Source organism: Gigantopelta aegis, chromosome 9 (assembly GCF_016097555.1).
Source record: "Gigantopelta aegis isolate Gae_Host chromosome 9, Gae_host_genome, whole genome shotgun sequence".
NCBI classification, from domain to species: domain Eukaryota; kingdom Metazoa; phylum Mollusca; class Gastropoda; order Neomphalida; family Peltospiridae; genus Gigantopelta; species Gigantopelta aegis.
In genome coordinates, this window is record NC_054707.1 from 84,148,980 (window position 1) to 84,174,698 (window position 25,719).

General features: G+C 36.0%; 1 protein-coding gene across 3 annotated transcripts in view; it reads left to right on the plus strand.

The window, feature by feature from the left end:
• LOC121380893 (nucleosome assembly protein 1-like 1-A) overlaps nt 1-25,719 on the plus strand; it is a 43,161-nt gene that overhangs the window by 12,837 nt on the left and 4,605 nt on the right. The window contains exons 6-15 of one of the 3 annotated variants that reach the window (XM_041509912.1): nt 4,049-4,130; nt 4,855-4,928; nt 5,427-5,495; nt 8,713-8,852; nt 9,389-9,534; nt 11,039-11,064; nt 14,006-14,122; nt 14,816-14,839; nt 15,534-15,587; nt 21,180-21,214. In XM_041509912.1, the coding sequence (XP_041365846.1) occupies nt 4,049-4,130; nt 4,855-4,928; nt 5,427-5,495; nt 8,713-8,852; nt 9,389-9,534; nt 11,039-11,064; nt 14,006-14,122; nt 14,816-14,839; nt 15,534-15,587; nt 21,180-21,191 (744 nt within the window). In that variant the 3' untranslated portion in view covers nt 21,192-21,214. The remainder of the gene's footprint in view (nt 1-4,048; nt 4,131-4,854; nt 4,929-5,426; nt 5,496-8,712; nt 8,853-9,388; nt 9,535-11,038; nt 11,065-14,005; nt 14,123-14,815; nt 14,840-15,533; nt 15,588-21,179; nt 21,215-25,719) is intronic. The other 2 variants (XM_041509910.1, XM_041509911.1) reach the window with 2 other exon arrangements.

Genomic DNA, 25,719 nt, shown 5'->3' on the forward strand with positions numbered 1-25,719 from the left:
TTTTTATTATCTTTATTATGGCATCCCACGTTTGGAATAAAATCCTTTGTAATGACAGATTTCATCAGAGTTTGTATATATTTTTTTATCAATAAGTCAACATTGGGCCGTTCTAGATCAATGACGTAACGCTGTCAGAGCCGTTGGTTACTTGTAGCGGTAGGTCAAATGACGTGTTACAAAATGTTGAGGGAGGGAGACTGTTTGTGTAATTGTTGAATTAAAAATACCATGTGAATGTCAATGTCCCAACCAACACTATCAATTGAAGTAATTGTAGACCTACGTTTCACATTGTGACTAGTTGTTTAAAAATAAAATGTTTTAATAATATGAGTCGGTAGTGCACACCTGAGATGCTTGAGTCGTAGTTCATGAACCACCTCCTCGGAGCCAGTGTTTTTTCCCCAACCAAACTATCCTAATCATGTTCAAGACAAGTTGATTCCTATATATGTTTAGCTGTATATATATATATATATACAGTGGCGGATCCAGAACATTGCTTTGGAGTGGGAGGCAATAATACCGGTATAATGTCGATATAATACATTTTTCAAGTGTGGGGTGGCATCTGGTAAGCGAAAACATTGTGTTTCATTACGCTTAAAAAGTATAAACCCAGCTTTATGTGGGACAAAAACAGAGATCACGGTTTTACGCTAGCCAATGAGAAGTTGTCTTACTGTTGACTGCCGTGATCACCAAGTCGAAGACAAAGCAGTGTGGATCGACTCTGGCAGTGTTATTAAAGGCGTGAAATAAAGAGATGTAATGACTTCCTAACCTACCCACCCCTCATCTTATATTTATCCTAACTTAACCTAACCCGGGGGAGGGTTGGGGGTAAGGATACCTTGTCGTACGGGATTAGCTACACGTAATCAAGACATCGGCATAAGATGCAGACTGGTCAATCATCGCTCGGTTATTGATGTTTCATTTTAGATCTTCAACAAAATATCAAGTTTTGCTTTCAGTATAATGTGTAATAACAATCTGTGGTATTTCTATCAGAAATTTTGATTTGTATTTATTATTTCTTGACCAGAAGTTGTTTTTGTCGACGAAAGTTTACGATTAACAGATTTGGAACATTGTGGTATGTTCCGGAAAACACCAAAGTTGCACAGAATTACGTTTCACTTTGGCTGTCATAGTACAAGACCAATTGAAAAAATTAAAATAGTACAGTATACAAACAGTGACGGTCCCAAAAATAATGTAACATAATTTTCTGTATTAAATAATAAAAACGAAAATATTAATAGTATTTTCGTGATTATAGGTTTTAAAAGGCCAAGATGCCTTACACACCTGTTACCTCAGTTGAAACTGAAAGTTTAAAGAACTAATATTGCAGTAACAATGAACATAATCAGCTGGATATCATTAGACAGTGCTATATGAAAAAAGAATGGATTAACTGTATGATGAATGTTGAATTAAAAGTAAGTAAGTTTTCAAAATGGGTCTTTCAGTTTTGAGAAAAACTCTTGAAAGTTTGTAAATTTTGAAGTGAGAAGTTTGTATGAACCCTGGGTTTATATTTGTTGATAGGTTTTGTATCTGCCCTCATCAAACCACCAACATGCTTGGTTTATGCTTGATGATCGGTGTAAACCGCCACACAATGTACTTGGTTTATTTTTGATAATAGGTTTAGTATCTGTCCTGATTGAACCACCCACACAACATACTTGGTTTATGTTTGGTAATAGATTTAGTATCTGCCCTCATCGAATCACCTACACAACATGCTTGGTTTATGTTTGGTAATAGATTTAGTATCTGCCCTCATCGAATCACCTACACAACATGCTTGGTTTATGTTTGGTAATAGATTTAGTATCTGCCCTCATCGAAACACCTACACAACATGCTTGGTTTATGTTTGGTAATAGATTTAGTATCTGCCCTTATTGAACCGTCCACACAACATGCTTGGTGCACATTGGGGTTGTTTGAAATGAAGACCCACGTCCCAGGTATAAAGCATCAGGCCATGATGTTGGACTGTCCTCATTGAAGCACCTACACAACATGCTTGGTGCACATTGGGGTTGTTTGAAATGAAGACCCACGTCCCAGGTATAAAGCATCAGGCCATGATGTTGGACTGTCCTCATTGAAGCACCTACACAACATGCTTGGTGCACATTGGGGTTGTTTAAAATGAAGACACAAGTCCCAGGTATAAAGCATCAGGCCATGATGTTGGACTGTCCTCATTGAAGCACCTACACAACATGCTTGGTGCACATTGGGATTGTTTGAAATGAAGACACACGTCCCAGGTATAAAGCATCAGGCCATGATGATGGACTGTCCTCATTGAAGCACCTACACAACATGCTTGGTGCACATTGGGGTTGTTTGAAATGAAGACACACCTCCCAGGTATAAAGCATCAGGCCATGATGTTGGACTGTCCTCGTTGAAGCACCTACACAACATGCTTGGTGCACATTGGGGTTGTTTGAAATGAAGACGCACGTCCCAGGTATAAAGCATCAGGCCATGATGTTGGACTGTCCTCATTGAAGCACCTACACAACATGCTTGGTGCACATTGGGGTTGTTTCAAATGAAGACGCACGTCCCAGGTATAAAGCATCAGGCCATGATGTTGGACTGTCCTCATTGAAGCACCTACACAACATGCTTGGTGCACATTGGGGTTGTTTGAAATGAAGACACACGTCCCAGGTATAAAGCATCAGGCCATGATGTTGGACTGTCCTCATTGAAGCACCTACACAACATGCTTGGTGCACATTGGGGTTGTTTGAAATGAAGACACACGTCCCAGGTATAAAGCATCAGGCCATGATGTTGGACTGTCCTCATTGAAGCACCTACACAACATGCTTGGGGCACATTGGGGTTGTTTGAAATGAAGACACACGTCCCAGGTATAAAGCATCAGGCCATGATGTTGGACTGTCCTCATTGAAGCACCTACACAACATGCTTGGTGCACATTGGGGTTGTTTGAAATGAAGACACACGTCCCAGGTATAAAGCATCAGGCCATGATGTTGGACTGTCCTCATTGAAGCACCTACACAACATGCTTGGTGCACATTGGGGTTGTTTGAAATGAAGACACACGTCCCAGGTATAAAGCATCAGGCCATGATGTTGGACTGTCCTCATTGAAGCACCTACACAACATGCTTGGTGCACATTGGGGTTGTTTGAAATGAAGACACACGTCCCAGGTATAAAGCATCAGGCCATGATGTTGGACTGTCCTCATTGAAGCACCTACACAACATGCTTGGTGCACATTGGGGTTGTTTGAAATGAAGACACACGTCCCAGGTATAAAGCATCAGGCCATGATGTTGGACTGTCCTCATTGAAGCACCTACACAACATGCTTGGTGCACATTGGGGTTGTTTGAAATGAAGACACACGTCCCAGGTATAAAGCATCAGGCCATGATGTTGGACTGTCCTCATTGAAGCACCTACACAACATGCTTGGTGCACAATGGGGTTGTTTGAAATGAAGACACACGCCCCAGGTATAAAGCATCAGGCCATGATGTTGGATGTTGGTGTAATCTGCTTCTGACTAATAGAACCTTTTTAACAACTAAAATCTTATGTTCCAGTAAGTCTGCAAGCGTGCACACATTTCGTTTACCTGCGCAGGTGGACATAAATAAGGATTGAAGTAAGGCTTCTTTATCATTCTATGAACCCTGTCCCCTCTCCCCAAAAACAACAACAATAAAAACCCAGGATCTTAATTAGTGGTAATATGGCCCAAAAAATGCTTCATGTACAAACTTCTGTTTCAGAAATCTGTAATCATTTTGTTGCTGTAATTAGCTTTTTGGTTAATATGTTGTGATGTTTATTGATGAACTTAAACATGTTTACAACTTACCAACCCTTCTTTATAATGGTATTAATTGTGTGTATCTTTATAATTTATGTATAGTTTTTCTAATGGTATTAATTGTTTGTCTTTATAATGGTATTAAATTGTGTGTCTTTATAAATGTATTAATTGTGCGTTTCTTCCCTTGTCGAGGAGGATCTGAAGCAGAAAGCTGTATTAGAGGACAAAACGGACGAAGAGAAGAAAGAAAACGAGGATAAAGATAAAGAAGACGGTGAGTAGCAGACTGACACGTTTCTTGGTGATGTCGTTTTATACCTGTAATTTAGACGTTTCTTGGTGATGTCGTTTTATATCTGTAATTTAGATGTTTTTTAGTGATGTTTTATATCTGTCATTAAGACGTTTCTTAGTGACCTCGTTTTACATCTGGAATTAAAACACTCATAATTTAAAAAACCCAAAACCAATATGAAGTAGGATGTAGTAGCATCAGATAATCATAAAATCCCTCCACCCTAAAAAAAAAAAGGGCCAAAATTCTAACTGCACCTCAGTTGTTTCCTTTCAGAACTACCGACTAGTTACTCTATAGTGTGGGTGTAAACTTGACTGTTATGGCAATCCTCCTTGAATGGGGGGGGGGGTGGGGGGTCAATGTGGGTATAAAACATGACTGAAATGGCACTCCTCCTTGAATGGGATGTGTTGGGGGGAATCGATAATGTGAGTGTAACACATGACAGTGGTGTGGCACTCCTACAATCATAAGTTATACAAATTCGTGGAGTTAAAAAGCCTGAACGATTGTTCCAGAAATTGAACTAGGTTTCTTTGACTGTCTACTGCCCATACTAAAATAAAAGTAATTTACTATCTGTTGCCACCTCCCCTTAGCTTTTAATGTGTCCTGAATGATACTAACCAAATAATACATACTAAAAGATATATTAATATAAAAACATCCAATGTTTTAATGTTACTTTTTCTCTTTTCAGATGATGTCAAAGGAATTCCTCATTTCTGGTTAACTGTTTTTAAGAATGTAGATATGCTATCAGAAATGGTCCAGGTAGGTTTAACACATTGAAACTACTCACATCTAGCATGTCTACTTTACAAAACAAAATTACAGCTACCTACTTTACAAAACAAAATTACAGCTACTTGATACGTAAAAAGGCTATGCATTGAGCTACTAGAATTCTATGATATAGATGATGTATAACTACATATTTTACCGTTTAATAGATGTGTAATTGTAACTGGGTGTTAACTGCATTCAATACACACATACTATTTTCAAAAACTGTTCACATAGGTTTATTCTGTCGGGTTATACTTGTGCAGGCTTTCTTTGTTTTCTTGCCTTCTCTGGTTTTTTGGGCTTTTTATTATTATTAATACTTGTTAAAATCTTGAAATACTTTAAAATTTGTGTTTTAGACAATGTGTTGATGATTTTGGTTAGTACTTGTTGAGAATCATGTGGTTTTATCGGAGGTTTGACTTGGCAGTAGTCTAGAAAAATGTCTGAAACTTATTAATTGGGGAACATTTGATTTTTCAGGACCATGATGAACCTATTTTAGAACATCTTCAAGATATACAAGTGAAATTTTGGGAAAGTGATCCTGTTGTGAGTGTGACTTGTCAGATATTTAGGATGGTTGATTTTATTACACTAAATTTTATTTATGGTTGATTTTATTGATTCACATTCAGAGCAGCAATCGGCCGTGCCATTGCGAAAGCCATTATAAGATCTGCAAACAGCAGTGTTTATCAGTGTGTATTGTTGATATCAGCTCTAAGAATGCCATGTAGCATTTCGAGGACTATTTGCAGCAGTTACGAATGTGATCAGTTGATCTCGGTAGATCCAGGTTATATCTCTTAGTCTTGGTCTATTCCCAATACAGTTACAGTGGAACCTCGTTAGTCCGGACAGTATGGTTATTAAAAAAACTGTTCGGATTAACAAATTTCCGGATTACTGAAATGTACGTGTTAAGTAACCTCCCTTGATTCACAAACAAAATAAAAAGGAAAAACCTTTTAATATTTTTTTTCTGGTCAGAATTATATACATGTGCCGTACGGCAAACCTCATTTACATCAATGGTTCACAAAGCACTCAGTGATAGCTGGTTGTCTGATTGAACAGTTTGGTGCAAACGACCGGTGGTGTCATGGTTAGGCCATCGGTCTACAGGCTGGTAGGTATGGGATTTTAAATCCAGATACCGACTCCAAACCCTGAGTGAGTGCTCCGCAAGGCTCAATGGGTAGGTGTAAACCACTTGCACCGACCAGTGATCCATAACTGGTTCAACAAAGGCCATGGTTTGTGCTATCCTGCCTGTGGGAAGCGCAAATAAAAGATCCCTTTCTGCCTGTCGTAAAAGAGTAGCCTATGTGGCGACAGCAGGTTTCCTCTAAAAAACAGTGTCAGAATGACCATATGTTTGACATCCAATAGCCGATGATAAGATAAAAAATCAGTGTGCTCTAGTGGCGTCATTAAATAAAACAAACTTTACTTTTGGTGCAAACGAGTTTTGCTTTCTGAGTACGAGTTCCAAGGTGTTTTTTCGTCACCCATCGTCTCAAAGTACGAGAAACAGCCTCACTAAATACCGTTGGTAGTGTGCCTTGAATGCTCGAATAATTCCTGCATCCATTGGTATTCGATGGTAGAAAATGGACTTTCTCATTACCCAACTCTTAACCAATCACAAAAAAGGTCGGAAGTCATCCACGCTTTCTTGTTACAATATCGGACGTAAAACCTCCGGGTTGAAATCACTACCAAAACAACATGGTTTCCGAGCTTTCGTGATCACAAATGGCTTTATTTTGATATCACCGTTAGAATTTCCACAAATTTTTCCTTCGATCGTTTAACACCTTTTGTTAGGCTTTGAAGCTAACGTGTAGTTTGGGCCCAGATTAAAAAACAGTCGGGTTTCGTCCATGTTGAAAACATCTTCTGGTGCATAATCTTTTAACACTTTCTTCAGTTTGGCAACGTTGTAGCGAGACTTGAATCGTGACAGCCATCCGTGAGAGTAAATAAAGTCAGTTACGTTCATCTTTTCTCCCAGACTTTTGGCCTTTTCAATCAACATTTGGTCATTGATTGCTGCATTCCGACTGGACATGTCACTTAGCTACAGGTAGAGAGCCTCTTTTAACTTCTGGTTCTTGACATTTCAAGATCTAGAAAGTGACAATTCATCTTCAGCTTTATTAAGCCATTTTTCTTTTTTCTTCAGAATGTCGCCAATTGTTTATTTTTCTATTTCTTGGCCGAAACTATTGGCGAAATATTTTGACATTCCATCCAGACTCGCTTTTGGATTTTCGGATTTATACCGGCAGATTTCTCTCTTTTCGTGAGCAGTAATTTCATGACATTTTCTTTTTTTTGGTTGACTCGACATCGTGACTGACAGTGAATTGTGTCATAAAAAGGCGTACATTTGTTTTTATGTTCAGACCTGCTGACAACTTGTGCTCAAAATTGTATTAACTCACGAATCGGACATTTACTAAAGAATAGGGTATTTAATCTTTAATTTAACATTTCTATAGATCAAGGAAATAATATGTAAAAATAACAAACACTAAATAAACACAGGTGAATGGTTAAATAAACGGCGGTGTGAAACCCTGTGCAGCCATTTTATCTCTGTCTATTCCTTGAGCATTAATTGGTAGATTACTTTTATGTTCAATTGGCGGCGACCGGTCAAAGGAAGCAATTTACATTTGATTCAGAATTATGACCGTCCGGTTCCGGAAGCTGAATATCTGGATTAATGAATAACTTTACTCAGTGGTTGTTTCATTTTGTGAGGATTCCGGAATACTGGAGTCCAGACTAAAAAGGTTCCACTGTCTTTTCTTTTCAACATCATCTGTCCTCAAACTAGTGCATATTCCCTTAGGGATAGTAGTCTGGTTCAAACATCCCAAAAGCCAATGGGATGGCCTAAAATAATTCTACTGCGCACCCCTTCCTGTCCCAGTCACATGAATGTAACTTCCTTTGTCCTTCGCTCTTATGATTCGGACGTTCTTATTTTTCACTCCGTCTTAATTTGAGCTATTGTCATTTTTTTTACTTGGTTTATTTGAGACTCTAATATGATTATCTAATGTGATTGAAGTCGCTTTTTGCCCTCACGAGAGAGATAGCAAATTTCACAATTCACCAGACAAACATTTAAAACTTGTTAAAGGGACATTCCTGAGTTTGTTGCAATTTTTAAGATGTTATCGACTAACAGACTTTTTAACGAATATAATTACATATCAGATATATTTTCCTGCATAACATGACTATATTAAACATGTTTCTGATCGTTCTAATATTTGTACTAGTGTAAATTTCATTTTATTTCCTAAAATAAAAAAATTCATACTTAACGAAATTATTTCAAGACAAAATCCAGTTTGGGCTTCTTTTAAATATTAACACGACCAGAAACACATTGAATATACAGACACTGATATTCTAAACAAGAAAATATATTTAATATGTAAGTTTAATCATAGAAATGTTTTGTTAGAAACATTTTCCAATGCAGCAAACTCAGGAATGCCCCTTTAAAGTTTGTTTTAATGACATTGCATTGGACATTGATAATTAACTAGACACGTAGGTCAAATTGAATTGGTCTGGGTGCTGTTTAATAGAATGTTCAGCAATGTCAGCTTATAATGTGTGTACGGGGTTTCATGCATTTCCATTGTTTTAGAAGCAAAATTTTCACAAATCTTAGCATTTTCATTTCAAATAAAAGTTGCATGTTTTTCTTATTTTGACCAATTCAGCTTTACCTTTTCAGGGTTTTACACTGGAATTTTACTTTTCACCAAATGAGTATTTCAAAGAAACAGTGTTAACAAAACAGTACACAATGCGGTTTGAACCAGATCCGACCGACCCGCTATCTTACGAAGGTCCTGAAATCATCAAATGCAAAGGGTACGTAAATGATTAGGTTTGGATAATAAAGGGGTAAAGTGCAATACACAGGGTACATAACTAATAAATAGGTTTGGATTATAAAGGTATGAGACGAAGCCCATTGGTAAAGTGCAATACACAGAGTACGTAAATAATGAATAGGTTTGGATTATAAATGTAATGCATGTATGGTTATGGCTGATTGTTTTAGATGGAGGTATTTATATATTTGACTTGCTATAAAAATGTCTGAATAGAGGGATTTTTACATTAAAAAACTGTTAAAAGTAACCATGTGGAATCAAGAGAATAACAAATCGATATGAGGAGTTATGAATGACGTGAATGAATGTTGTCAAACCTTTGCCAGAGGCCTGAGTTTACAGTATTCATTCCCTCGGCTCAGATATTTGTAATATTTCATAGCTTGTTGGTTATTCTGTAAATAATGTCACATATTTGCAACAAATTAAAACAATTCCTCAGAAACGTTGACTAAATATTTTTCCTTCAGCTTCATTACTATTTAATTAAAAGTTTTGCTTTGTTTCAAGATGTACTATCACTTGGAATACGGGGAAGAACATCACTGTCCGTGTTGTGAAGAAGAAACAGAAACACAAGGGTCGAGGAACCACGAGGACCGTCACGAAAACTATTCAGAACGACTCGTTTTTCAACTTTTTCAATCCGCCCACAGGTGAATATCATCAGCTAAGATGAGCGACACTCATTTTAGGCACCCTTGTTTTGGCTTCGTACACAATAAACATCACAGATCTTACCATAATTTCACTTCAAATCCATATTTTGTAAATAGTACAATTTTGTTCATTACTAGAGTTTCTTTTTAAAAACTCCCAAACGGGTGCTTTAGAAATGTGCAGACAATAACCTTTAAATAGCCATTTTGCATTGGGATTATTCTAGCATTATTAAAACGGAAATGTCATGCACCCAGTTTATTGTTAAATTATAAGAAGATGGAAAGTGACGTCATTGGAATACCGACGTCATTTAAGTTCAAAATTAGCTATATCATTACAATGCTATCGTCACATTAAAATAAAAATTAGTGTACTTACCATGACCCCTGTCAAAATAATTCTGAGAGCAGACAACTCGGTTGGCATGTTTTTATTTTTTTCAATTTTAACCTTTAGACTACTGGATTAATTTTTAACAAAAACTACGTTGAGGGGCACAAGTTTATAATTTTTACTCGCATATATTCACTTAAATGTTTTATAAATACATGAAATAAAGTTCATACAGGAATCGGTAAGTATTATTTTCGTGTCTTTTTTGTAATTTTTATCATTTTTAGATAGGCTAATGGTGATTAAAATTAGGCAAAAAATCTAAAAAGTTGCGTTTACTTACGGTCATTTGTGGCCAGCTGTCCATTATTTATGTCCATTATTCCTGATAAGTTGTTTTAACCAGAATTTTTTTTAAAACCCGAACTATGATTCATATAACAATATTTGGTAATTTTCGTTGTTGGTAAAACAATCAAATTTATTATCAAATTAGCTGTCACAATCAGCTATCGATCCCTGAAAGTGACCGCGACATGCTGTCATTGTTGTCAAGCGAAAATACTTGCCGAAAACCACTTTTTGAACTCAAAATTTCAAGGTATTTTCAGTTGAAAAAATCAAAACAAAAGCCACCATTTTGAAAAAAAATCTTTTTTCTTTTATTATATTTCCATTTCCGGTGAGTGTCGTGTGTAAAACGGCGGGAAATATGAATTGGGGAATGCACTGTATACAGTGTACAGTAAGGTGCGAAGAATGACTCATTGATCTTAAGGTGCGAAGAATGACTCGTTGATCTTGAGACAGTGTTAAAAGAAAAACCCTTGTATTGTCTCCTGTTATGACTGACTGACAAAAATTGAGCAAACTGCCTTTCAAAACTAGTTTTAATGTTATATAGCCAATCAGCATTTTAAAATCTAGTTGAGAGGATCAGGAGCCCATTTCACAAAACATCGTAAATTTAAGACTGCGACTAGCAGTTCCAACAGGTGAAATGTTTTCCTGTGTTCGGCATCTTATTTCACGCTGAAAATGATATTAGTTGCTTATTAAGCTACCATTTGTTAAATAAATCTTATATTGATACATCCGTTTCTGTTTGGAAATATATGGGGATGACATTTGGTTTTTAGCTACCTTGTGATTTTTCTCTTTCAGTACCAGAAGGAGAAGAAGGAGATATGGTAAGATGGTGGATGGCAATAGATGTTAACACTGATATGTTTAATATCATGGATGGGAATAGATGTTAACACTGATAGGTTTGTTAAGATCATGGATGGAAATGGATGTTAACACTGATATGTTTGTTAAGATGGTGGTTGAGAATAGATGTTAACACTGATGTTTGTTAAGATCATGGATGGGAATAGATGTTAACACTGATGTGCTTAAGATCATGGATGGGAATAGATGTTAACACCGATACGTTTGTTAAGATCATGGATGGGAATAGATGTTAACACTGATGTGTTTAAGATCATGAATGGGAATAGATGTTAACACTGATGTGTTAAGATCATGGATGGGAATAGATGTTAACACTGATAGGTTTGTTAAGATCATGGATGGGAATAGATGTTAACACTGATGTGTTTGTTAACCTTTAGACTACTGGATTAATTTTTAACAAAAACCACGTTGAGTGGGTACAAGTTTATAATTTTTACTCGCATATATTCACTTAAATGTTTTATAAAAACATGAAATAAAGTTCATATATTAATCGGTAAGTATTATTTTCGTGTCTTTTTTTGTAATTTTTATTATTTTAGATCGGCTAATGGTGATTAAAATTAGGCAAAAAATCAAAAAAGTTGCGTTTACTTACGGGCATTTGTGGCCAGCTGTCCAGTATTTATGTTCATTATTCCCGATAACACTGATGTGTTTAAGATCATGGATGGGAATAGATGTTAACACTGATGTGCTTAAGATCATGGTTGAGAATAGATGTTAACACTGTTAAGATCATGGTTGAGAATAGATGTTAACACTGATGTGTTTAAGATCATGGTTGAGAATAGATGTTAACACTGATGTGTTTAAGATCTTGGATGGGAATAGATGTTAACACTGATGTGTTTAAGATCATGGATGGGAATAGATGTTAACACTGATGTGCTTAAGATCATGGTTGAGAATAGATGTTAACACTTAAGATCATGGTTGAGAATAGATGTTAACACTGATGTGTTTAAGATCATGGATGTGAATAGATGTTAACACTGATGTGTTTGTTAAGATCATGGATGGGAATAGATGTTACACTGATATGTTTGTTAAGAATAGATGTTAACACTGATGTGTTTAAGATCGTGGATGGGAATAGATGTTAACTGTTTAAGATCATGGATGGGAATAGATGTTAACACTGTTTAAGATCATGGATGGGAAACATGTTAACACTGATGTGTTTGTTAAGATCATGGTTGAGAATAGATGTTAACACTGATGTTTAAGATCATGGTTGAGAATAGATGTTAACACTGTTAAGATCATGGTTGAGAATAGATGTTAACACTGATGTGTTAAGATCATGGTTAGGAATAGATGTTAACACTGATGTGTTTGTTAAGATCATGGTTGAGAATAGATGTTAACACTGGTGTGTTTGTTAAGATCATGGTTAGGAATAGATGTTAACACTGATGTGTTTGTTAAGATCATGGATGGGAATAGATGTTAACACTGTTAAGATCATGTTTGAGAATAGATGTTAACACTGATGTGTTTGTTAAGATCATGGATAAGAATAGATGTTAACACTGATACGTTTGCTAAGATCATGGATGGGAATAGATGTTAACTGATGTGCTTAAGATCATGGATGGGAATAGATGTTAACACTGATACGTGTGTTAAGATCATGGATGGGAATAGATGTTAACACTGATGTGTTTAAGATCATGGATGGGAATAGATGTTAACACTGTGTTAAGATCATGGATGGGAATAGATGTTAACACTGATGTGTTTGTTAAGAGCATGGTTGAGAATAGATGTTAACACTGATATGTTTGTTAAGATCATGGATGGGAATAGATGTTAACACTGATGTGTTAAGATCATGGATGGGAATAGATGTTAACACTGATACGTTTGTTAAGATCATGGATGGGAATAGATGTTAACACTGATGTGTTAAGATCATGGATGGGAATAGATGTTAACACTGATACGTTTGTTAAGATCATGAATGGGAATAGATGTTAACACTGATACATTTGTTAAGATCATGGATGGGAATAGATGTTAACACTGATGTGTTTGTTAAGATCATGGATGGGAATAGATGTTAACACTGATGTGTTTGTTAAGATCATGGTTGAGAATATATGTTAAGACTGATAGGTTTGTTAAGATCATGGGTGGGAATAGATGTTACACTGATGTGTTTGTTAAGATCATGGGTGGGAATAGATGTTACACACTGATATGTTTGTTAAGATCATGGATGGGAATAGATGTTACACACAGGTGTGGTCAGGTTACGACACCAGCTGATGGTTTACTTCAAGCTGTTTTACCAAATGGTTAACATAAAAGTATCCATGTTGATAATTAGCTACATTAAAGATGTGAGTGGGCTGTGTAATTTGGTGTCAAAGCGAGTGGTTGAGATGCAGTGTAAAATTTACTAGGGTTTTTTGTTTGTTCTCTATTCCAACTGTTACTTAGAATCTGTGGTATGTACTGCCTTGCCATTGGGAAATTCATAAAAAGAACCATGGTTGCTTTTTAATGAGAGGAACCTATATGACAACTTCATTTGTGTGTCGAAATAATCAGAAACTGTTTTGATAGGCCTGTGATATTAAAGATCACTGAATATTAAAATACACAATAGCTTAATATCTCAGCATCACATGCATTAAACTATAGTTATATGTTAAGCACACATTGTCACCCACACACATAGGTTATGCGTGCGTGCGTACACACACACACACACACACAAACTCATTTAAGCTTTGTATATCCGAGTCATAAAAAGTTTTTTATTTTTTTTTTTTTATGCGTGTATAATGTATATACCTGAAATCATTCACTGAGGAAGAGAAAAGAGGATTGTTTAAATTTTTATGTTTGTGATTTTATTCTGTTTTGCTTTACTTGTTCCAGGATGAGGATCTGGAGGCCTTACTAGCAGCTGATTTTGAAATTGGTCATTTCATCCGAGAGAGAATCATCCCCAAGGCCGTTTTATACTTCACTGGGGAAGCCCTAGATCACGAAGAGGTGGGTACCAACTTTAAACATCCACTGACTAAACAAAATATTTCAATTAGATATTCAGATGAAATTTTGTGTATAGCTTTATCATGTACTGTTACAGATCAAGTTTGACTTTCATGGCGATTTGGCCTTTGAGACTAGGAATACGAAAATATATTTTTCAGACTTTTGTTTTTGCAATGTCTGAAGATATCGAGCTGAAATTTTTTTGTACCTTTATCATGTACTGTTACAAATCAAGTTTGACTTTCCTGGCTATTTACCTATTTTTCCACTTCTTTTTTTTTTTTTGAAACTAAGTATGATTCATATCCTAATATTTTGTGAATTTATTTGTTGGTAAAACGATCAAATTTCTTATCAAATTAGCGATCACAAAGAGCTTAAATGACTGCGATGTTCTGAAAATACTCACTGAAAACCACTTTTTCAACTCTGAATTCCCAGGTATTTTTCATAGAAAAGACTAAATCTGCCATAGTCTCCATTAATCTATTCCCTGTTCTATTATTTTTGGTCGGTGCCATGTCCAAAATGGTGGGGAAATACGAATAGGGGAATGCTCTGTATACAGTGTACGGTGTGTCGACTTTCTGGACGTTGGACGAGATCTCACCGGCTGTATCCAAAAGATGGAGAAAAATTGGTTCTCTATTAAATAATAAAGATGTTACATTGTTATTTCTTTTGTTTCAGTTTGAAGAAGAAAATGAGGAAGAAGTAAGTTATATTACTGCTAATTTGTTTTACATTATATGGTTACTGTGTACAGCAACTAATATGATATATGAAATGTGCAAAAATTAATATAGAAATTCTTCATTTGTTCTTAATTGTTATGGAAAGTATTTTCCCTTAAAAGGAATGTAATTTGTTTCTATCTTAATTTTTAAAACCATGTCTTTGTTAAGCTGCAGTTTTGTTTTCCCATCTTAAAACGTTGGTTCCTAATGTTTCAAATTAAACTAAAGTTCTAGTAAACTTAGTTTTTACTATTGCTGTATATGGTCAATAAACTTGTGTGTGTGTTTACTATTGGTGTATATGGTCAAGTGTCTATATGACAAGTCTATTACTGTATTTTTTATTCCTTGTTACATTTGAGTGGGAAAAGGTATGCTGCAGTAATGGTAAATTAAGTATTTTTATGTGACCTCAATTATTGACTGTATGAAAGGTTAATTTAAAGAATACCGGGCCACAGAAGAGAAAATAGTGTTAACAATGTAGTTAGTACTAAACATATACTGAAGGTTACAGCTTTACTATGACGGGAAGAACGTTTTTGCTGCATGTGCAGTTTGTTGTTCCGTGAAGTGTAACGACGCTTGACGTGCTGGGTCAGTGTTAAATGTCTGACGCCATCTCTCACGGCCAGATAACTAACAGGTTGTGTTACGCTGCTTATTTTTAGCATGATGCTGATGAAGATTATAACGAAGATGACGATCCCGATTTTAACCCACAGGTATAACAACACTTCACCTCATCTCACATTTCACAACCAGCTCATGTACATACGCTATGGGGGAAGTACATACAGGCGGCCTTGGAATCTAAATTTGCTAATGTTTTACAAACTTGACTGGAGTAAAAATGAATATCATTTGTATCTTCTCAGTATTGATCGTTCCTCATGAGGATGACAGGATTAAGTTTACATAAAAAATTTAAAATACAGTGTACGGGTCTGTGGTTTTTGTTTGTATCATGACATATTGATGTGACTTTTCAAAACATTTTATTAAGTTGGTGTTATGAAGTGTGAAAAGCATAAGTAAGATATAATAATAATTTTCCAACTTTATATATTGGGTTTCCTCTCTAATACTGTCAAAATTACAAATGTTTGACATCCAATAGATGATTAATAAATCAATATGCTCTAGTGCAGTGTGTCCATGTCTCCTTTATTTCATCATTCTGCTAGATCTCCTTTATTTCCTCTTACTTTTTTGACAAATCTCCTTTTTTGGAAAAAAGGAGATTTTCTGCATTTTTATTGGCTTATTTCATCACAATTGTATTCAAGTGACTTTTATACTTTCAAATTGAGCTCTTTCTGCAATAAAACACTGGTTTATACGGGTGTATCGTCTATTTTCCCCATTCATGTCTTATATTATAAGTTTATAGCTCTCCATCTATGGTGTATTAATTTAATACAATATCTTGTTAAAATATAGATTGTGGACAGATGTCTTCAGGCCAAACCTTGAAATGTTGACAGATGCTGTCAGAATGCATCTCAGGTTACTTTTGTTTTTTTCTTCAAAAATTTTGGACAAAAAGGAGGGGGTGATACCACCACCCCCCCCCCCCCCCCCCCCACCCCCCCACACCACAGCCTAAAGCTTTATCTCCTTTATTTTTATTTTAAGTCTGTGGAAACAATGTAGTGGTGTCAATAAAGAAAACCAACTTTAAATTGTCAACGCGGACAACCCAGACCAATGCCTACAGGGAGCTTCAACCTTCATTTAATATGGAATAAAAATATATTAAACTTAATGACAACATTTTAGTACTCTGTCATCCTTATGTGAACCTATTCATTCAGAACATAATTTTTAAATATTATAATAACAAATTGAATGCAGTCCATGCCATAGATTTGATTGACTAGGTCCAAGCGAGTAATTTTCAACATTTAGTCTGTAAAAATGTTTGTTCAGAGTCTGGTGGATATATGTGATATCTGTATTGTTTTGCATGTACTAATCAAGTGTTAATGTGTAGTGATTCAAGTACTGTACATATCTACCTAGAGTAGCTTGTCCATTTTGTCACCAGTCAAAGGTTATTGTGATCATTAATTGAAAGTTTTACTTTCTCATGAAGTTTTCCATGAAACTGTATACAACAAGATTTACTGATTGATATGCAGTGTAAATTGTTTGTGTGCTGCTGCTAGGGAATATATATTTAATAACGGACACCTAGATCTTTTCTTACGAAAACAGTAAAAGCAGTTTGACACACAAGAACGTAGGGCTAAGTCGATGTTGAACTAACCCATGCCGTAAACAACTCTGATCCGTTTTTTTATAACTAGACTAAATAATACACTACCTGGGGAGGAGCATTTTTTTCTAACACTGAACTGATTTTAATTGTAAAAATTCAATAGTGCAAATCTCGAACTAGGTTTATTTAAAAAAATTTTTTTAAAGTCATGGTTATATTGATCCAGGCCCCATGCTTATAAACCTTTATTAAGTCCAGACTTTTAACGTCATGGCAACGCCATTCAAATAGCATTACGTTAAAGTGTGGACTTTATCAAAGTCTAGACTTGAAGTTTTATGAGCACTGGCCCAGAATGAACATTTGTGACCCGCTCTGGCGAAATCAGTCGCATGTCGCAGTTGTCGATTTTGCGTAATGAGACAATTAGTGAAAAAATACACTACCTGGTGAAAATTGCGATTTTGACAGAAAACAGTACCTACATGTTTAAGTTATCATTTCAAACTACCCTCGTTTAATTTAATAATGTCTAAATACTTTTTATTACGATTTGTAGTTGGAGTTATTATTCAGAGAGTCGAAACAATGGTCCGAGTTAGGCTCTTCTTTGTTCATTTTCAACACTTTGAATTGCGGTAGCCGTTTGTTGAATAGCTTCATATTTAGTATCAAATTGTGCCAAAATAATTCTTCTACACCATCCTTTCAGTGATGTGTGGGTATGACTTAGCTGTAAGCCAATAGGAATCGGAAACTGACCATACACAAACTAGTTTGTTACTAGGCAGACATCTTAGCTAAGTGATATACGCCTTTTGATTGGTCACTGACAAGGTCACTGCGGCTTTCTGGGTAATCGAAGTATTCAAGCTTAAAGTGATTCGTCGAAGGAAAACACAAAGGAAGAAAAAAAAAGATGGCTGCGCCTACGGTTTTTGTTCGAAGAGCAATTTTTAAATGTGAATTTATGTACCATTCTAATCAGTTATTTTACTTTGTGATGATCTTAAAGTAAGTAAAAAAAGACGCTCTTCTTGCTGGAGCTTTCAGTGGGCTGGACAATCTATATTTAAGTGAAGCCAATTTGGTTAATGAGTGGACAAATGTAATTTTCCGATTATTCCTGGGATGTGGACGATCACGATGACGGGGGCGGAATTCGAAACCAAAATTTGTTCCAGGGTGACCCAGGATGTGACTTTAGGAAAATGACGTTAGTTATTTTCAAGTAAAAAAAAAACAAGACCAAAAAAATAAAGGAAAAAAAAGAGAGAAAAAAAATAACCGACAGAAAAACACACAACCTTCCATGGATTTTCTCTGGAATCGGAATGTTAAAACCATCTAAAAGGTATAATAATAATAGTTTCACTCTGTATATTGTGTTTGACTTATTATTTTAGAAATTTACTATCTACTGGATTTTACTGCTTAATTTATAATTTGGAGCTTATATAGCTCATAAATTTGCAAAATGATTTTCACCAAATAAAAAAATAAAAAATTACTATGTATTAAATTATTTAATTTTATCCTATTTAACCACCCTAAACCTACACATCCTTTTTATTCATATAGTTTATGATTTAAACTTAATGTGTGCACAATTTGAGAGCTGTACCTTTATTTTAAGTATATTGTTGCTATGGTGTTTTGATACCAGTGACCAAAATCCAGCACCTTATCTTCAGCGGCCATTATCTCAAAATAATGATCTCACATATCACCGAACATTTTTCGCTCAAACTGTCAAAAATCAATATATTTTAATAATTTTTGCACCACATTGAAGCTGAGACTCTACAGGTTAAGAATATTCATAAAAGTCAAATTAATTTTTTGTGACATGTGACTGAATTTGCCAGGGTGAGTCACATTTGTATTTGATAGTGTTTTTAAAATCCTGTTGCCTAGTGGTCTATTGCCTGGTATAACAGTGTATAGGGACCTGATGCTGATCTGTATTTGATAGTGTTTTTAAAATCCTGTTGCCTAGTGGTCGATTGCCTGGCATAACAGTGTATAGGGACCTGATGCTGATCTGTATTTAAACGTGACAATAGGTTTTTCACTTTCTCTTGTTATTTTTGCTGGGATATATAGCCAGCTGTTACAGTGTGCTGGGTTGTTGTTAAACCATCGATACTGGGAGTAAACATCTTTTATATAAGTCCAGATTACTGAAGGCAATATATGTTACAAATATATCCAACATGGTTTGCACCGACCTTAAAAAGACTGAATTTTAATTTGTAAATATTTATTTTATTATTAAATGTAACGATTGAATTTTAATGATTGAATTTTATAAGTATTAAACTGAACTCTTGAATTTAGAAAAAGATCCAAATTGTTATAAAATTATTTTTCTTAAAAATGTTTTTGCATTAAAAGTAGTTCAGTCTAAGTTAATGGGGGGAAATGTTAGAGGTCAGGCCAAGTTGAAAACAAAATGGCTTTATCAATTAGTTGTTGGATATTTGTTCATAAACATGAGTTGCGTGTGTGTGTGTGTGTGCATACGTGCGTTTGTGTGTATGTGTGTCTAGATGTATAGCCCATACTAGCTATAGTCTATGCAATTAATCAGTTGAAAAATGTAATCATTGTAAAAAAAAATGTTTTAAAAAGTCCCTGGAAACATTTTTCCACCAGTTAGGATTTATCCAGACATTCTGTGTACCGAACATGGCCCTTTTCCAAAAGCAATTGGCACTGGAAATTACTAATTTTATGAGTAAATATTTTGTAATTGTCTGTTTTGGTAATTTAATTTAACAATAGTCCTTTGCTATCATTCAATGACCTAAAAACAAAATCCCAATTATGATTAAATTGCACTATTTTCCCCAATCTCATCGGATATGGGACTCTGTGGGAAAACTCTGGATAAATCTCTGGTCAGTATGACCCTACCCTGAACATGATTTGAAGCTGGGTTTCTGATGAAGATAATTGTACTGCATTGCTTATCAGGGCTCGAAATTAACATTTTAGCTAAGCACACAGTGCACTTAAAGGGACAGACCTTTGTTTTTAAACACTACAGAATATGTGTTCACTATTAAAGCCGTTTATGATCACTGAAATCAAACATTACTTATATTGTATTGTTTAGAGTATCCATTTCTGTAGAACCGGAATGTTTCTGGTCATCCTGTTGTTTCTAATACCACAAAATGCATTTTTCATATTTTTATAAACACAAGTGCATCTGAGAAGTAGCAGTGATTGATTAAGAGTTGTAGTGATTGATTAAGAGTTGTAGTCTATTTTTAATGGTATTTCCCGGGGTTTAACATCACAGACTAAATTTTCTCTCTGTTGTAACTTTAATGAAATGTGTTACTAGTTTGTAGATTAACTAAACTTAGTGTCCATTTTGAAACTAGGCTCTGTGCCTTTAACATAAGAAAAATAGGAGCCAAATATCGATTGTAAGAGCCAAACCATTAATGAATGTAAAAATAGTGCTCATTTATAACACCTTTTGTTAATTGAAGTATTTTAAAGATATGCAATACTGTTGCAGGTGTATAATGTATGTTGTGTTAGAAGCCAGTTACCATGTTTTTTACATGCACAATTTACTTGGAAAAAGTTTTCAAGTACTGTAGTCAACTGAACTTCATCCGGTTTTGACAAACACGATTACAAGTAATGTTAGTGGAGTATCATTAGAGAGGGAGGGACAGGACCATGTGTAAATTAAGGTAGTAACCATGATACATGTTACAGTATGTGCTTTTGGACGTGCAAATGGTAAAGATAACTGAATATATCATAATAGAATAATGGTCAAAGTTCAGGTTGCACAAATCGACTAAAGCAATTTATGTAAACGCACACATCAAATTGTGGTCACATTTATGACAATAATAACTGATTCGAGCCCTGTGTATTCCTTTGTTTGGAATAGGACTTCACTTTTAACATGACAGAGTGTAAATTGAATTAATGTGTTGTCATTGACAAGTGTGTTCTTTTAACGTGAAATTTTTACTTTGTACCAATTGTCGAACAAACATTTATATTATCTCTAACCTTTTTTTTCTCCTTATTTTTTCCTCTATAAAACATCTGTCACCAGGATTCTGAATAAACTTGCATCATTGAGAGCTTTAGGTATTTTTTACTTTTCTGTATGTGCTTTCCTCCAATTTTGTATGCCAATGTTTGCCATTTCATACATAGTCCTGTACTTAGTATTATGCAACCTTGCTATGGCATGCTTGTGTTAGGGGACTTTCAGCAGTTGCATGGTTGTGTGGTATTTTGGTTTATTTTATTTGATTATTATTAAATTTGTTTTATTCTACAACCGAAACTACATGGCATAATTACAAAATAAGCAGCCAACGTGAAAAATGTGAAGAACTAACGAGTTTACATACAGATCTTAAATTGCACATCTGTAACTAGTCATCATCATAGCATGCACAAATCCATACTTCCTGCACTTAGCAATGCATTATGGGTGGGTGGGGGGGGGGGGATATGAGTGCTCTTAACTTTTGGTTGATATTCAGTCTGTTAATTACTTCAGTTCGGAAAAAACCCAACAAAGTTTGATCCTAAAGTTTGTTTTAACAACACCACTAGAGCACATTCATTTAATCATCAGCTATTGAACATTTTGTAATTTTAATAGTCTTAAAAAGGAAACCCGCTACATTTTTCCATTAGTGGCAAGGTATCTCTTATATGCACCATCCCACAGACAGGATAGCACATACCACAACCTTTGATATACCAGTCGTGGTGTACCGACTGGAACGAGACATTACGGTTTGAATAAAACAGATTGATTTATTGGTTATGCCTGTGTCATTGATGTTAGATTATCAGTCCAGCCTGTGATTTTACAGATGGAAGCAAACAGTTATTTGAAAGATAAAATTCTGATACAATTTACCAGATATATCATCTTGTTTATCATGTGTTTCTGTCTTCCCGCATGTATCATGGGATACCATAGTTTGACACCCAATAGTGTATTTTTCATGCTGGGGTGTCGTTAAACATCTATTCTATTCTATTGTATGATGGGAGTGAACTGGAAATATTGATATGAACACACACACAAGCAAATGATGATTGCGTGTGTCTGTCTTCCTGCATGTATGATGGGAAAGAACTGGAAATATTGATATGAACACACATGGAAGCAAATGATGATTGCTTGTGTCTGTCTTCCCACATGTATGATGGGAATGAACTGGAAATATTGATATGAACACACATGGAAGCAAATGATGATTGCGTGTGTCTGTCTTCCTGCATGTATGATGGGAATGAACAGGAAATATTGATATGAACACACACAGAAGCAAATGATGATTGCGTGTGTCTGTCTTCCTGCATGTATGATGGGAATGAACAGGAAATATAGATATGAACACGCACGGAAGCAAATGATGATTGCGTGTGTGTGTCTTCCCGCATGTATAATGGGAATGAACTGGAAATATAGATATGAACACACACAGAAGCCAATGATAAGAACATGAAGTGAGGGTGTAGGCAGGTCTAGGACGTAACAGCAGCTCTTGATGGCAATAGATGTAGTTGAAGTATGGATTGCCATAGTTTGAGGGCTTTACTCGTAGCACAATCTTGCTGAGGGATAAACGTGATTGCTGTCGGTCAAAGGAATCATTTTTGGTTTTAAATTGTGTGATTATTTGTTGCAAAAGTTACTGATTAATAATTGCTGTAAGCAGATTCAAAATTGCCAGATGTAATCATTTGTTAATTGTAAAAATGTTTCAAAACTGTCGTTGGTAAGAAAATGTTAAATTGGAGCCATGTGTATCCATTGTATTTGATGAAACACGTATAGCAGTTGCCTTGTAGTTTCACAAGGTATTTAGATTTGTATTTCTTTATATTGTTGAAATAAATTGTCAGTTTTGTTGTTGATATTTGTTCATGTTTAATTTCTGGAAACTTTTTAGGACTATTCCATGGTTAAATGTATATAGCCTGGGGGATAGGTGTTAAAAAGTTGTTAAAAGAACAGAAACACAGCAAAACAATTCCGACACATATTCATGCATAATATTTGTCACCTGTCGGGGGGGGGGGTTATGCTATTTTGATAGATGACAACAAAAATAATTTTTCTAATTTCATTGGCATTAATATTTGTAATTTATATAGAATTATATATTGCTACTTTTGTGCATTCAGTGAAAAACCTTACAAAATCAGCTTATGGAGTCCATGAAAAGACTGTTAAAAGGCATTTCTTTTCCTGTCTTTGTTAACACTTGCAGATCATACTTTAATAACGTTTTGACGATCGCACCCTCAACATACATTTATGTCTGGAATAGTCGTAACATTTTTAGTTTTACTTGGTTGAAGGGCCTAGCAGTATGTTGTGATGTCATACCCAACTCAAATGAATACAGAAAAATATTCAGAAAAATTTGGGGTTTTAACTTTATAGTTTGATGAGATGTCAGAAAATTAATTTAAGTTTGTTTTAGTTAACAACACCACTAGAGCACATTGATTTATTAATCATCGGCTATTGGATGTCAAACATTTGGTAATGTTGATGTGAAACTGCTACAATTTTCCATTAGTAGCAAGGGATCTGTTATATTCACCATCCCACGAACAGGATAGCACTTACCACAGCCTTTCTTACACAAGTCGTGGTGCGCTGGCTAGAATGAGAAAAAGCACAAATAGGCTGACGGACAGGAATCGATCCTAGACGAACTGGTTAACCAATAGGCTACGTCCCGCCCTCTGAGTGTACTCCAATGTAAGACTCCAGCCACCTTACTAGATGGTTTGGTTTAACCAATAGGCTACGTCCCGCCCTCTGAGTGTACTCCAATGTAAGACTCCAGCCACCTTACTAGATGGTTTGGTTTAACCAATAGGCTACGTCCCGCCCTCTGAGTGTACTCCAATGTAAGACTCCAGCCACCTTACTAGATGGTTTGGTTTAACCAATAGGCTACGTCCCGCCCTCTGAGTGTACTCCAATGTAAGACTCCAGCCACCTTACTAGATGGTTTGGTTTAACCAATAGGCTACGTCCCGCCCTCTGAGTGTACTCCAATGTAAGACTCCAGCCACCTTACTAGATGGTTTGGTTTAACCAATAGGCTACGTCCCGCCCTCTGAGTGTACTCCAATGTAAGACTCCAGCCACCTTACTAGATGGTTTGGTTTAACCAATAGGCTACGTCCCGCCCTCTGAGTGTACTCCAATGTAAGACTCCAGCCACCTTACTAGATGGTTTGGTTTAACCAATAGGCTACGTCCCGCCCTCTGAGTGTACTCCAATGTAAGACTCCAGCCACCTTACTAGATGGTTTGGTTTAACCAATAGGCTACGTCCCGCCCTCTGAGTGTACTCCAATGTAAGACTCCAGCCACCTTACTAGATGGTTTGGTTTAACCAATAGGCTACGTCCCGCCCTCTGAGTGTACTCCAATGTAAGACTCCAGCCACCTTACTAGATGGTTTGGTTTAACCAATAGGCTACGTCCCGCCCTCTGAGTGTACTCCAATGTAAGACTCCAGCCACCTTACTAGATGGTTTGGTTTAACCAATAGGCTACGTCCCGCCCTCTGAGTGTACTCCAATGTAAGACTCCAGCCACCTTACCAGATGGTTTGGTTTAACCAATAGGCTACGTCCCACCCTCTGAGTGTACTCCAATGTAAGACTCCAGCCACCTTACCAGATGGTTTGGTTTAACCAATAGGCTACGTCCCGCCCTCTGAGTGTACTCCAATGTAAGACTCCAGCCACCTTACCAGATGGTTTGGTTTAACCAATAGGCTACGTCCCGCCCTCTGAGTGTACTCCAATGTAAGACTCCAGCCACCTTACTAGATGGTTTGGTTTAACCAATAGGCTACGTCCCACCCTCTGAGTGTACTCCAATGTAAGACTCCAGCCACCTTACTAGATGGTTTGGTTTAACCAATAGGCTACGTCCCGCCCTCTGAGTGTACTCCAATGTAAGACTCCAGCCACCTTACTAGATGGTTTGGTTTAACCAATAGGCTACGTCCCGCCCTCTGAGTGTACTCCAATGTAAGACTCCAGCCACCTTACTAGATGGTTTGGTTTAACCAATAGGCTACGTCCCGCCCTCTGAGTGTACTCCAATGTAAGACTCCAGCCACCTTACTAGATGGTTTGGTTTAATGTGGCATGACATTAGTAAAACTGTCAAATGTTTTATAATTTTGTGAATCCACTATAAAAGTTTTGGCAGTATTTTAAATTTAGAATGAGAGCTCTTATCCATCTTAATTTGTACTCTGAATAATGTGAGATGGTTTTTGGGGTGGGGGTTTTACAGTTGTAGGGTAAGTTGGGTCATGTCATCAGAAACAAATATTAAAATGTTGCCAAGGTCTAGTTCAAAGTGTTTGTAACAAAAGTGCTTTGATAGAAGGTATAACACTGCAGACCACTGAAATATTTACTAGCACTGACTTATGGTGAAGGAAAACATACATTTATGGAGTAGGGGAAATGTATCAGTTTTTATTATTATTATTTTTAATCTTTACAAGTTTTCATTATTGTGTTACCTTTTTCTGAGTAAATTTAATGTTTCATTAATTAGCCTAGGTAAAACTAATAAT